The sequence below is a fragment of the Gobio gobio genome, assembly GCF_949357685.1.
Source record: "Gobio gobio genome assembly, chromosome: 10".
Lineage (NCBI taxonomy): Eukaryota > Metazoa > Chordata > Actinopteri > Cypriniformes > Gobionidae > Gobio > Gobio gobio.
The window spans coordinates 57,848,114-57,864,022 of record NC_137116.1 but is presented as its reverse complement, the minus strand read 5'-3'; the positions used below and the strand labels follow the sequence as shown (position 1 = coordinate 57,864,022).

The 15,909-nt window shown below is 35.8% G+C and overlaps 1 protein-coding gene across 2 annotated transcripts in view; it reads right to left on the bottom strand.

The window, feature by feature from the left end:
• ssuh2rs1 (ssu-2 homolog, related sequence 1) overlaps positions 1-3,116 on the bottom strand; it is a 28,160-nt gene extending 25,044 nt beyond the window's left edge. Inside the window, exons 1-2 of one of the 2 annotated variants that reach the window (XM_079827496.1) lie at positions 2,765-3,116; positions 2,622-2,680 (exon numbers count right to left, since the gene is read on the bottom strand). In XM_079827496.1, coding sequence (XP_079683622.1) covers positions 2,622-2,680; positions 2,765-2,784 — 79 coding nt within the window. In that variant the 5' untranslated portion in view covers positions 2,785-3,116. Of the gene's footprint in view, positions 1-2,309; positions 2,525-2,621; positions 2,681-2,764 lie in introns of those variants that run through there. The other variant, XM_079827497.1, reaches the window with a different exon arrangement.
• Positions 3,117-15,909: the final 12,793 nt, after the last annotated feature.

Here is a 15,909-nt window from a genome sequence, read left to right as displayed (position 1 = left end):
ATTCAATTGTGCTCAAAATCCAAGTCTCCAGACATATGCGCATCTGATTATGTGCTTTACTCATGCTGCTCACTTTTCATAATCAACATATGAAATTAAAAGATTACAATATTTAGACATAGCCTAACTATATGAAACTAAATAGGCTACGTTTTCTTTAACCCTCTTTCCGACAAAGTCGTTGTCGCCTTTTGATGAATTTTTTCCTTATTCCAGCGGAAACTTAAAATACTCCGTCATTTTTAGCCATACAGATAAGTGCAAGACATAATTATAAACTATAAACTGTCAATTTTTATTTGTGTACACTCACGATAACAGCAAAGGCCGTGGACTCAGGGAACAGATTATTTTGCACTCCACTCCAAACGCTGTCTTTATTTCAAAAATATATTTTGTTTATTAAACGCAAAGTTTTTCATTTCAAAAGCATTTCTAAACTCAGTTTATATTTCCAAAAAACGAAATTCAGAGCCAAAATAACGAAGTGGTAAAAAAAAACGTTGAGTTCCACCATGCAAATTCAAACATTTCGCTCGTCTCTGTATGTGGCAATGCGTCACAATAACCTGCGTATGTAAACGTCGATCATTCTTTACAGATGATGGTGTGTTTGGACAGAAGACGAGTTCTTTATTAAACTCATAAAAAACAATAGAATATAAAATGCCACAATTTATCATAACACCTCATATGTGCCGCTCAAGTATAAGGTGCTTTCCTTGCCATCAGTGCTATAACACGCACGTCTCTTTCCATTAATAATAATGGCGTGCGGTGGCTTGGATATACATAAACAATACAAAATACGTAGCATGATTTTTGGAATGATTTATCACGAGAGGAAAAAAAAATGTTGTAGTCGCATAACATCAGTTAATGGAAACGCTGTCATTTCGCAATATTTTTTTGTCGACTTTTAGAAAATATCGCAAAAGTTTTGCGCAAATCTGTAATGTAAACGCGGCTACTGTTACTCCATCACAGGGGTCTTCTGTGTGATGTCATAAGCTGTCACATGGTTTTCTTAAAGGAACATTGCATAAAGTGGCATTTTTATGTCGGTGTCCCTGACATTTGGAGAAGTACATTTTTCGGACAAAAGTTTTTTAAGTAATATAATAGTTTTGAAATAGGACCGATACACTATCTCCCCTCATTTATAAGGAATTTAATGTAAAATCATGCCAAACTATTTGAACTATAAGAATTTTACTGAGAAAATGTTTTGTTTTCTGCTTTCGGACGGTCGGACCACCTGACATTTTTGGTCTTTCAAACACCCCTTCTGACTTCAAAAAGTCAATTAATTTTTTTTTTTATGAAAAGGGTTTCTTATACAGGAAATATTGTAGATCAATTTGATATGACATGTGTTTATTAAAATATTTTTTAGGAAAATAATGAATTCCGACACAAAAAATACATGTCATTGACCCTTATATCTTGCTCTTTCTGAGCCTTTTTGTAAAACATTTTTAATAAATAATTAAATATGATTTCAGATATGGCTTGGTTCTTTCTTATATGGTTATCTATTTTGGGATAGCAGCTGGACTATTCTTTGGGAGTCCTGTAAGAGTCATGTGTAATTCCAGTAAAGGAGCCCTGCAGGATTCTTGTAGGATTCCTACAAAAGTCCCACAGGAAAATGATCACGGAAATTCTGTGGGAGTTGCACAATGCATTCCTGGATTTCCTGCAGGATTTTTTTTTTTTTTAAGGGCAGTAGGCTATACACTTGTTTAACAATGTTTTCACCATTTGAATGAGTTCTTTCTACAATAAAACTGTGGTAACTTGGTATAACTAACGCTGTTTTGAATATTTATTTCAATAAAGTCTCAATAAAGATATTAGTATGGTATGTGAGATGACTATAGTATTTGGAATTGTACAGCTATATACTAACAAAAAGTCCAATAAAAGTAACTACCGTGTGTGTGTGTTTTACATTTACGATAGTGGGAAGTACACTGGAGTACCAGTATTTGTCGGAGTACCATGGTAAAAATGTTTTTAAGGATACCTTTGGTATTTTCGCGGATGTTTTCATTACATCGTGCGTTTTGTAAGGAATACCGCATACTAGTATGACATACTATACATTGAAATTACGTTTTTTATGGCACATGTACCTTTACGTAAACATTTAGCGTTGTTTTGAATACCACAGTGGCGCTTAGCAGAAACTCTGGTTACCATGGTAATAGTAACGCACTCTTTAAAAGGTAACGTTAGTAGGAGCCGCATCATGACAGATATGAACGCGAGGCTGAGGAATAACATTACTTAATTACGTTACTTACCTTGTTTTCAATGGCGGCCGTCGTAAAATGCTGTATAAAGCTCCTAAATCACTTATAATTTCCCACAACTAATGTTGTCTGAGTTTTTGTCTGCTGGAATTTCTTTTAAAGGTGTTTTTTTTGTGCCGTGTTTCATCAACAGAAAGGTTACAAAAACACAGTACCGCCCACCGAAGAGATGTATGATTATCCCCCACAGAAACCAAAGATAAGATGGCGTAAGGTCTATGGGGCGTAGTCTTAGATGTATACATTACATATGGGTGTAGTCGTTTAATCTGAGAATGCTTAAAAATCACAACACACTCTTACCTGGTACTGCGGGAAATCCATAAACTGGGCCAACTGCGCCGTAATTAGCTCCATAGCCACTTAAGAATAAGTTTAATGAAGTCAGTTTGCGCACTTTTTGAAACAGAAACTAATATTGATTCCGAAGACACTATCAATCTTACCTCGCGATCGGTCTCTCCATTTTGGAATCGCAGTTAGAAATAGCTCAAGTTCCTGAAATGTTTAACTGTTTCCTCTCGCTTTACTCATCATGTGATCCTGTTATTTCCTTAATGATTCCCTTATAAAGTGTACCAGAGATGAACAATAGGCTATTGGTCAGTCTACACAGTAGTTCATTGTATATAAAAATGAGCAAACCATGTTGGAGTCATAGAGCATGTCACAAGAGCAAAGTGCAGTTTCGATTTAACTCAGTTGAGTTGTGTGTGTGTTTCATAAGTTCCCCTTGAAACGTTGCAAAACAAGCAGCAGTTTTGAGACTAAAAGCGAATTCAATTTTTCTGGGGAACCAAAGCACTGATAGGCTATATTTTTTCTTCCCATATATGTCCCCTTAGGGCTCCGTAGTTTCTAAATGCATGAACTTGTACCTGCAGTTGTATATGCAAGACAAGCAGAGTGTTGTTTATTAGAAACGAAGAGGATGTGGACACCAGTGAGGTATCAGATCTGTGGTAGTCTTGAAATTGACTAGTTGTCACGCTTTTTACACTTGATATGTCTCGTGGTGGGTTTAAGTCAGAATGTAAACTGGGCCACAGATGGTAAACACAATTACATTAACCCAAAACTAACTTAGTTAAAATGCCACAGTCCATAATGTTTTTTTGTTTTGTTTTTTGTTGAATTATTAGAATATAGATATTAAGAGAATAAACTGTTATGCAAGTACTTTTACTTTTAATACAAAGTACATTTAAAATCAGGTACTTTTTTCTTAAGTAGGGTTGTCATTGTGGTACTTCTACTTTTACTAAAGTAAATATTTCTCTGGGTATTTGTACTTTGAGATTCAGTACTTCCTCCACCACTGTTTAAAACCGACACATTAATGTAGTGGTCAAATTTAACACTGGAAATATGTTATATTATAATTTAAATCTGACTAACTTTTGAATTGTTTGTCTTAAATCAACATCTCAGGAAAATGTTATGGGGTTTCAAATCAAAATATGACTTTCTGTTACAAAAGAGGGCATTGATTTCATAAATGTCCACTGTAGAGACTCCTGGGGCCGTACCATGAAGCCGGTTTAGCTGGCCAGCCAGGTCAGTTTCAGTTTAGATTGCAATCCTGGGTTTTAGGTATCATGAAAGTGGCTCGGCTGCACTGCTAACCTGCTCCAGGACAGGTTATGTTCTGGATAAGAGATCTCAAACTGAATTTTAACCAATCAGCTGTGAGCAAAGTGACACACCTCTGATGCAATAAAGCCCCAGTTTCTCCTGCTCCTAGAGAAACTATGTGGTCACTATATGATTAATGATGATTGCTTAATATAATAATTGTATATGATTTATAATTATATAGTGATATATAGCCTATATATCATTAATATACCCTTAATCCATTACACACATTTTAGTTTATAAATATACAGATAATATGTGATAAACTGTACAATAAATAAAGCTTTAAAAATGTTTTTATGATCCTTCAGAAATCATTCTAATATGAGGATTTGCTGCTCAAGAAACATTTATGATTATTATCAATGTTGAAAACAGTTGTGTGTGTTTTTTTTCAGGATTATTAAATAAATAGAAAGTTCAAAAGAACAAAGTTTATCTATAATATAAAGCTTTTGTAACATTATAAATGTCTTTACTGTCACTTGATTGGTTTAATGCGCCTGTGCTGAAGTTCTCCCCCCCCCAAAAAAATAATTTTTACCGACCCAAACTTTTGAATGGTAGTACAATGTTGCAAAAGCTTTCAATTTCAGATCAATACTGTTCTTTTGAACATTCGATTCATCAAAGAATCCTATAAAATGTGCTTTCAACACTGATAATAATCATAAATGTTTCTTGCGCATCAGATCCTCATATGAGAATGATTAGTGAAGGATCATGTGACACTGAAGACTGGAGGAATGATGATAAATTCAGCTTTGATCACAGGAATACATTACATTTTACAATATATTCACATAGAAATCAGTTATTTTACATTTTTATAATATTTAACAATATTTCTGTTTTTATATTTTATAAAATTAATTTTATTTTTTATATTTTTTTAAAATAAAACTTGACTGGTAGTATATATATATATATATATATATATGTAAATGTAAATGTGTGTATATATATATATATATATATATATATATATATATGTAAATGTAAATGTGTATATATATATATATATATATATATATATATATATATATATATATATATATATATATATATATATATATATATATATATATATATATATATATATATATATATATATATATATATATATATGCAATATATTTTCTTAATTTATCATGGAAAAGCATTTTCTTCTGTGTAAGTGCATTAAAATTCTTCATACTTAATCTTCACCTCAATCTCTTAATCTTCAGCAAAAGAGTTTGGAATTTTTTTTTTTTATATATATAATACACAAGTTTGTAATACAATACACAAAATACAAAATGTATCAATAATATGTTCAATGTCATCAGAATATAAAGGCTACAAAAATTATTTAAAGATTAAGGTAAAGGAAGAAGAAGAAGAAAAGGAAAGATAGAAAAAAAAAGAAAAAAAGAACATAAGAACATGAGGGTAAGATAATTATACATCACTTGGGTTATACAGATTAAAGTCATTACAAATTGACATCGTTTTACTTGCTTTCTTGTTTACAGAGGATGAAATAGTGTTAAGATATATCTTAAATTCTTTCAAAAAGACACAAAAAATTGGTTTGTTGTTGGTGAATTTACATTTGTGGATATAAAATTTACAAAGAAAATATTTTAAATTTAGAACAAAGTAAGCATTGCTTTTAGTAGAGTCACAACCATAGTGACCGAAAATAATGTCTTTAAGAGTTATGGATATGCCTTGCTGGATATTATCATTAATAAAAGCCTCAATAATTCTCCAAAGTTGTTTAGTATAATAACATGACCAAAATAAATGATAAACAGTTTCTGTGTAGACTTGACAAAATGAACAACTAGTATCAATATTAGTTTTAAATTTCTTCATGAAATGTTTGACAGGGTAAAATTTATTTATTATTTTGAAAGATACTTCTGCAAAAGAGTTTTGAATCACGTTGGCTCTCTGGCGAGAAATGAGTCACACTTTCTCTGTGTTGAAAGGCATGTGATTGGCTGTTTACTGCTGATGTCACACTTTCTCTGTGTTGAAAGGCATGTGATTGGCTGTTTACTGCTGATGTCTACTTTCATGCTCCACAAACTCAAGATCAAAACCTGAGTTGGCAGAGAAAGTTGATGATCAGCATCATGGGACAAACGAAGCCTGAATATATTGGTTTGGTTTTGTCAACACGAAACTAATCCTGTAACCCTGAGTTAGTTCAACTGCCATCATGGTTCAGGCCCCAGGACTTAAATCATGTTTATCAGGCATTTAGGAGACACAACAAGTGAATAGGGAAATAAATTATATTTCAACATTTCTATGAAATATTAGATGATATTATGAAAATCTTGCCTAGTCTTTTTTATTATAAGTTGCCCCAAGAACACATTAATATGCAAATTAAATACAATGTATAGATACTGGGAATGGGAAACCTCGCTTATGGCCATTTTACACACATTGCATAAAGCAAAATGCATCAATTCACAGAAATTAAATTTGGCCAACTGAAAAATTTAGATGTGATCGGTCACTAGAAAATGTTCAATTGGAGACCTGATTTATTTTTACAGTGTAGTTGAGAATCATCTTTATACAAAGTTTGGTATAAAAAAAAAACATGAATTTGAACCCCCCCCAAAAAAACATAGTTTTTGCCTATTCATGTGTGTTTTTTTTATTTTTAATTGTCCTCTACAGAGGACATAGCATAACATATGAATAAAATATACTTTTTCTTATGCTCTAAACAATGTAATGACACGAAAAAATACTACATTTACAAAACTTTTTTTTATCTGGTTCTCAGGAGAATATTTTTACCACCCTATCGTTTGTGACATAAAGTGTCACAATTGAACCGGCCATTAAATTATTCATCAGTTTATATTTTATTAAGCAGTTTTTAGGTTAATTTAATCACATAATGATCTATGAAATAGCAAAAATGTTAAAGGTAACATAATCAAACATCGTTTTGGCTAATATATTTAGTTAATTATGTAAACCATATGTCGACCTGGCCTGACTTAACTGACTTAAGTACTTTTGCGTTTGCTAATGTGGTTTTATTTGCCCATTGAGCCGTAATAAAAACTTTGTTTGTTTAATATAACAAAAAGGATTACATCAAATATTTGAGTGAGACAAAGAACTTTTGACAACTTTTTTTGCAGTCTCCCCATCATTATAGTGTTTGCTTACCGTATTATGTACACCCCAAATCAGAAAAAGTTGGGACAGTATGGAAAACGCAAAAAAAAAAAAAAAAAAAAAGAAGTGATTTCTAAATTTACTTTGACTTGTATTTCATTGCAGACAATATGAACACAAAATATTTCATGTTTTGTCTGGTCAACTTCATGTCATTTGTAAATATGCATCCTTTCCTGTCATTCAGACCTGCAACACATCTCAAAAAAAGTTGGGACAGGAGCAATTTAGGGCTAGTAATGAGGTAAAATGGTTAAATAATGATGTGATTTGAAACAGGTGATGTCAACAGGTGATTGTAATTATGATTTGGTACAAAAGCAGCATCCAAGAAAGGTCTAATCCTTTAGGAGCAAAGATGGGCCGAGGATCGCCAGTTTGCCAACAAATACGTGAGAAAATTATTGAAATGTTTAAAAACAATGTTAATAACAATTAAAAGATTCAAGGAATCTGGAGGAATTTCAGTACGTAAAGGACAAGGGCGCAAGCCTAAGCTGAACAACCGTGATCTCCGATCCCTCAGGCGGCACTGCATCAAGAATCGTCATTCATCTAGAAGCCATATCACCACATGGGCTCAGGACTACTTTGGCAAACCTTTGTCAAGCACCACAATACATAGTTACATCCACAAATGCCAGTTAAAACTGTACTGTGCCAAAAGGAAGCCCTATGTTAACAGTGTCCAGAAGCGCCGTCGACTTCTCTGGGCTCGGAGGCATCTGGGATGGACCATCACACAGTGGAAACGTGTACTGTGGTCAGATGAAGCAGTATTTCAGGTATTTTTTGGGAGGAATGGACGCCGCGTGCTCCGGACCAAAGAAGAAAAGGATCATCCAGACTGTTACCAGCAACAAGTCCAAAAGCCAGGGTCTGTCATGGTATGGGGTTGTGTCAGTGCCCTTGGCAAAGGTAACTTGCACTTCTGTGAAGGCTCCATTAATGCTGAAAAGTACATAGAGATTTTGGAGCATACTATGCTGCCTTTCAAGAAGACATCTTTTCCAGGGACGTCCATGCATATTTCAACAAGACAATGCAAAACCACATTCTGCACACATTCTGCAGTCCTGGCTGTGGAGGAAGAGGGTTCGGGTTCTTGACTGGCCTGCCTCAGTCCCGACCTGTCTCCAATAGAGAATGTGGACAACGAAGACCCCGAACTGTTGCCCACCTTAAGACTTGTTTGCAGGAAGAATGGGACAAAATTACACCTGAAACACTTCTTCACTTGGTGTCTTCAGTCCCTAAACGTCTTTTAAGTGTTGTGAAAAGGAATGGCAACATTACAAAGTGGTAAATTGCTCCTGTCCCAACTTTTTTTGAAATGTGTTGCAGGTCTGAATGACAGGAAAGGATGCATATTTACAAATGACATGAAGTTGACCAGACAAAACATGAAATATTTAGTGTTCATATTGTCTGCATTGAAATACAAGAAATCACTTCTTTTTTTTAATTTGCGTTTTCCATACTGTCCCAACTTTTTCTGATTTGGGTTGTACAAATACCAATATTTTTTAACATCTAAAAACCACCATAGTAGTGTTTGTGCTGTATTGTTAGTGTGTCTCTCCTGTGGTTCACCAGCCTGTGTCTCTGTAGCAGGCCGTTTCAGTCCATCTGTCTCATCTCTGGACAGCCAACAAACACACTCGCACCCCGACGGTTTCCCCAGCCCTACCCACTACATTTAACTGGATTTGTTATTAAGTCATACCCATATTTTCATGACATGACTTTGAAGAGGCTGAAATGAGATCAGCCGTGTTTCTCTGAAACCCTCAAATCTGAGTAAGCCACTGGATTTCCGAAAGTAGAGGAGGAAGATAAGAGAGGAAGAGACCCAAAGCAAACGCTCGGCTGAAGATCTGTACTCCAGGCAAGAGGAGAAACAGGAGCCATGTGGCGTGTGAGCTGGTCTGTGAATCCCAAACTGCTCCCGGACGGGATCCTGACACGGGGCAATGTGAAGAAAGGACTGGCTGGAGGAGGCAAAGGGAAAAGGAAGACGTTCTCTTTTTCTCTGCGATGTCGGTTTGGAGTTATCCGAGGAAGGGTTCAAGGTAAGACATGTGAGAGAATGCATGACCTTTACATTTGAGTGGGTGTGTGCTGATGTTTGAACAGGTAAAGGTGAATCAGGGCTGTCAACTCTTACGAAACTGACACTGTTCTCACGCCACACATTCAAAAAAAGTCTCTGCATTCAAATTCTCTCAATTTGATTGCGAAATCCAAACGATAAACACCATTTTGGCGCTCTTTAACTTTCCATAATTCTCAGCCCAAGCTAAAGTCGCAGTTGGCAGCCCTGGGGGAATTGTATGTATATCTGCTGTATACATTATGAGCAATGATGCCGAAGTGATTGTGTCTGTCATTTTTTAAAATATGTTTGTTTTTTCTTTGCGTGGGTCTGAGAAATGAATGAAGATCTGTTGTGCTGTATCAGCTGAAGTGACCTGCAAAACAACATCCGGCCACATGGGGTCTCTCTCTCTCTCTCTCTCTCTCTCTCTCTCTCTCTCTCTCATATATAGGGTGAAGTCAGGGTGATTGCGACACTTTTTGCCATTGAGATGACTTGGAAAAAGTGTCTCAATCACCCTGACTTCACCCTATATATATATATACTGTACATACACACACACTATCAGTCAAAAGTTTGAGACCGGTTAGATTTTTTAATAATAATAATAATAATAATAATAATACATTTTATTTGGCCGACGCCTTTCTGAATACCCAAGGACATCTTACATATATCAACAGTCATAAAAGAAAGAAATACATTAAAATACATTACATTCATAATAAAATATGTACCAAATAATATAAATCTGATTAGTGCTAAAAGCGCCAAAATATAATATTTAAATAAAGTGTCAGGAGGGTTACAAGGGCGCTGTTATACTAAACTGTTTTACAGATTAAAAGCTTTCTTGAAGAGATAGGTCTTTAACAATTTTTTTAATGAATTGACTGAGTCTGCCTGTCGAATGTGGGAAGGAAGGGAATTCCAAAGTCTTGGAGCAGCACAACTGAAGGCCCTGGCCCCCATGGTAGAGAGGCGAAATTTGGGGGTGACAAGGAGGCCAGTCGAGGAAGAGCGGAGGGAATGTGCAGGGACGTATTCTGACAAGAGGTCAGAAATGTAGCTGGGTGCAAGATTATGGAGTGCTTTGTAGGTAATGACGAGGGTCTTAAAATCAATACGGTAGTGCACAGGGAGCCAATGTAGAGTGATAAGGATAGGTGTGATGTGTTCAGAAGATCTGATACCAGTGAGGATTCGAGCGGCAGAGTTCTGAATAAGTTGAAGTCTATTTATTAGCTTAGAAGGGAGACCGATGAGAAGGGAGTTGCAGCAGTCGAGACGTGACGTGACAAGGGCATGAATCAGGGTTTCAGTGCTGGCTTGTGTCAAAGTGGATCTAAGCCTGGAGATATTTCGGAGGCTGAAGAATGAGGTCCGTGTAAGAGATTTAATCTGTGAATTGAAGGATGGTGAACTGTCCAGAATGACACCAAGGCTTTTGACTTGAGTTGACAGAGGTGCAGAGATCTCATCTATGGTAAGATTGAGGTTTTGCTGTTTTGAAAGAGTAGATTTGGAGCCGATGAGCAGGACTTTTATTGGCATTAAGTTTCAAAAAGTTTGCGTTCATCCAGATTTTAATGTCTTGAAGACAGTTTCTGAGTGAGATGGGTGGAAGGGGAGATGAAGGTTTAGTTGAAATATAAAGCTGGGTGTCATCAGCATAGCAGTGGAAATGTATTTTGTGATGTCTCATGATCTTGCCCAAGGGAAACAGATATATAATGAAGAGGAGTGGACCCAATACTGACCCCTGGGGGACACCCTGAGGCACAGAGGCACAGGCCGATTTATAGTGTTTGAGTTGTACAAACTGCTGACGATCCGTGAGGTATGAACAGAACCAGGAGAGTGCATCCCCTGTTATACCAATGCTGGCCAGACACTCAACGAGGAGGGGATGTGAAATGGTATCAAAAGCAGCGCTCAAGTCAAGTAAAATCAAGATGGACAATAGACCAGAGTCAGCAGCACAGAGTAGGTCATTGGTGATTTTTACCAATGCAGTTTCCGTGCTATGGTTAGCACGGAAACCAGACTGGAAATGTTCATACATGTCATTGTAATTGAGATGGTGATGTAGTTGATGAGCCACGACCCGCTCCAGTATCTTAGATACAAAAGGAAGGTTGGAGATGGGACGGTAGTTGCTCAAGTTATCAGGATCAGCATTTGGCTTTTTGAGGACAGGAGTGACAGCAGCAGTCTTAAGAGTGGGCGGAACAATGCCTGTGGAGAGGGAGGAGTTTACTAAAGCCGTGAGTAATGGAACAATGGAAGGCAGGCATGCTTTAAGAAGACTGGTAGGCAGAGGGTCTAGTTGGGAAGTAGATGTCTTTGATTTGCTGACAAGTTCTTTGATCTGGTTCTCTGAGACCAAGGTGAAGTTTGAGAGGGAGGTGGTAAAGGCAGGGCCTTGCAGGGCAGTTATGTAGATCCGGTTATGAGCTGGAGTGCTAGGAATATTAAGTAGATGGTGATGTATTTCTTGAATTTTTGCATGAAAGAAGTTTAGAAACTTGTTGCAGAGTTCCGTTGAGGAGTCAGTGGAGATGTTGTCAGGTGGCTTAAGGATGCGGTTTACGGTTGAAAACAGGAGCTTCGAATTGTTATTTCCAGAGTTTATAATGTTTGAATAGTAAGATGTTCTAGCAGCAGAAATGGAGTTGCTATATTGCAAGAGATGATCTTTGTAGGCCTGCACATGAGATACAAGGCCTGTCCGTCTATAAAGGCGCTCAAGACGTCTCCCACGTCTTTTTAACTGGCGGAGCTCAGGTGTGTACCACGGTGCCGAGTGGTTAAAGGAAACAGAACGAGTTTGAATGGGAGCAAGAGCATCTAAAGAAGAAGATAGGCAGTCATTGTAATGAGCGATGAGGCTGAGGGGACAGAGGAAGTCAGTAGTCGAGCATGTATTTATGAGGCTCATAAGGTCAGATGGATTAATTTGTTTTATGTTTCTGTAGGCTATAGTGCGTTGGTGTTTATACCTGGAAACTTGGACAGAGACTTCAAATAAAACAGCTTTGTGGTCAGAGATGGGTAACTCAGCATGTGTTACATTGTAGGGCACAATACCATGTGAACATACTAAATCTAGAGTATGACCTTTGCTGTGAGTAGGAAAATGTAAATTTTGAGTGACATCAAGACCATCAAGTAATGACATACAATCAGCAGCAATGGAGCAAGTAGTAGTGGCATCAACATGAATATTAAAATCACCAACAAGTAATATATTGGGAGAATAGACAGAAAGTGATGTTTTTAATGTTTTTAAAGAAGTCGCTTCTGCTCACCAAGGCTGTATTTGTTATTAAAAATACCAAAAAAAAGCTGTAAAATTGTGAAATATTATTAAAATGTAAAATAACTGTTTTCTATTTGAATATATTCTCAAATGTAATGTATTCCTGTGATCAAAGCTGAATTTATCATCATTCCTCCAGTCTTCAGTGTCACATGATCCTTCAGAAATCATTATAATGTGATGATTTGATGCTCAAGAAACATTTATGATTATTATCAATGTTGAAAAATGTTTTTTTTTGCATTATTTAATGAATAGAAAGTTCAAAAGAACAGCATTTATCTGAAATAGAAAGCTTTATGAATGTCTATACTCTCACTTGATCAATTTAATGCATCCGTGCTGAATAAATGTGTTCATAAATGATATTCATCATATGAGAATGTACCTCGGTTTTGAAGTCACGGTTCGGTACGGATTCAGTACAGCAGTTTTACAAAATTGTTTCTTATTTATTTTTATTTAACAGTGGTTTACTGAAGAAGAAAAAAAGTGTCTGTCCTTGAATTAATTTAATTATATCTGAAAGTTTATTGAAGATATTGCTGTAAACTATATAGGGAGCCCTTACTTGCACATTAATATTAAAGGTTAACAAAATAAAGCCCAAACTATTAGCCGTAATTCAGCTGCGGTTTATGTTTAGATAAAATAATCAACACTCAAATAACACATTGTATGCAAACCTGTAACCTTCACATAAGGCAGTTTTGGCATTAACTTCTAAATCTAATAATGAAATCGTTTTTTCTCCAATTCGTTGTTGAAATATAATCATTTATACACAGTGTGTGTCATTTTCATGACAGGTTTATTTAAACACACATTAATAATCCAGACATCAGTCACAGGTTCAGTAGAATATAATGAATATAACGGCTAATATAGGTCATATATTTAGTGAAAGAGTTGATTTCTCCAGTGAATATGATTCTGTGGACACTGAATGACTGCCTGAGGTAAATGTGATGCTAACATTACATGACATTGTTTAGTTTACAGCAGTTATATTGACGTCTTTCCGCCGTTGAAACACTGATTGAGCGATTACACCACATGTGAGTCGGGGTGGTTGCAACACTTTTTACATTTCCTTCAGTTTCTCAGCGACTGTTTGTATTAGAAAGGCATAATATATATATATATATATATATATATATATTAAACCCATATATGTCACCTACCTGCCCATACTGTTGCAACATGTGTACATATGATAATATGAGAGGAATTTGTTCTTAAATAGACCCTGAAAAATGTTGCAAATGTCCCCATATATGTACCCCAACAGTACCGAGGGGCAGTTGCAACAGTCAGATGTAATAAAACTCATACTCGGCATCATTTTTCAAATTTTTTTTTAGTTTATTTGAGACCAGAGTTCATTGAGTTAACTTATTAAAGTAAAAAACAAGTTTGTTTAAAAACTTGTTTAAAAAACACCTTTGTCAAAATCCCACAAAAATGTATATAGGCCCAACTGTAGTAACAACTTCATAACACCACCAAAAGCACATAAACGGATTATTTCATAGCATCAAGTATTCACCAGGAGCCACCATCAGTGCAGGCTTTATATATAAACAAATGCTGGTGAGCATAAGAGATTTCTTTCAGAAACTTTAACTTTATTCTGAACTGGTGTTAAACTGCAGAATGTGTTGTTGGGGAAGGAGCTTATTTCTGTGTTATAGAGAGGAGAATGTGTGGAATGTGTTGTTGGACGAGACATGTTTTCGTCTGCTCTCACACACACACATGTGTCCGTCAAGACAAAATACCCAGACCAACCCCGAAAGATGAAATTTGAGACAGATTTCACATAGAGAGAGACTTGCTTTGGGGTTTGCCTTTCTTTGCATAGTATAAAAGCCAGTTTTTAACAACATGAAGCAATGATGTGCAAGTTTGATTCTAAAGCTGATGCATTTAAGTCAATGAAAAAGCGATAAAGTTCGGTCATTATTGCTAAATCAGCCCCGACGGGATGATCAGGATATTTTATTCTTTATTTTGTAATAGCAATATTGAAAATGTATTGAAATATTTTTTTATACGACAAGAGAGCACAGCTATGGCAATTATGCGCTGTGCATGTCAGTTAAATATGACAACAATCAGTTACAAATCAGTATCAATCATTCTCATATTGTGTGCAAAACATGGAAATAACAGGGTAGCTTTTAAGTAAAATAGATTAAAAAGCACTGTAGCACAGATATAGTGGTCAGATGGTGTTTTGATGTATATCAATAATGAATATCAATCACTTATCTTATTCGCTTAGAAGAAAGTACTGTGGTGGTAATATGGCACAGTCATATTTCAAATGTTAAAACTAAGGTACTTTGAAATATACAATGCTACTGAAATTCATTTGTTTGATTGTGTGTAATAGCAATGATTGTTGATATGTATCATGGTGGTATCATATTCATTGATTCAGTACTATACTGTACATAAATATATCATAATCAAATATCCTAGGCATATCTGATATATCATATCCTAAATATAAAAGTACCATATATTCATTTGGTGCATCATTTTGTTTATGATTGATGATGGTTTGACCACAGTTACAATGAATCTACATGGTAAAATGTGCCGTTTCACACTATGAGATCCTAAATGTCTCTTCTGCTCACCAAGGCTGCATTTATTTGATCAAAAAATACAGTAAAAACTGTAAAGTTGTGAAATATTATTATAATTTCAAATAACCATTTTTTATTTGAATATATTTAGGGCCCGAGCACCGATGGTGGGAGGACCGTATTGTAATCGCTCAGTCTAATATTCTTCTTCCCCTATATGGATCACATTTTTGAGGGCCTAAACATGCTTTGAAAACTCATGAAACTTTGCACACGCGTCAGAAGTGGCCAACATTTACGTTTGATATGGATTTCAGAATTAGGCATGGCAAAACCTACAAAATTTCAACGAAGTGCCCCTTCCACTACATTTCACGCACGAGTATGAAATTCGGTAGACACATGTAACAGCCCAATACCTACAAAAAAGTCCCTGAGAGCAAAATCTGAAAACCAACAGCAAGTGAGATATTTTGAATTTTCTTTGCCAAATTTTTGCACATTTTGCCATTTCCAGACGTTGTACGTTGTACAAACTACTCCTAGAGATTTAATCAGATCAACATCATATTTGGTCAGTCAGTCTTTTCGCTGAAGGGCGTGACCGTGGCGACCTCTCAAAGTCTGATGTTTCGCCATGACACAGGGAGTTGTTGTAACTCAGGCATTCAATGTCCAACCTGCCCCAAACTTCACATGTTTGATAAGAGTCCTGAACAGTGTTGGGCAACGCATTAC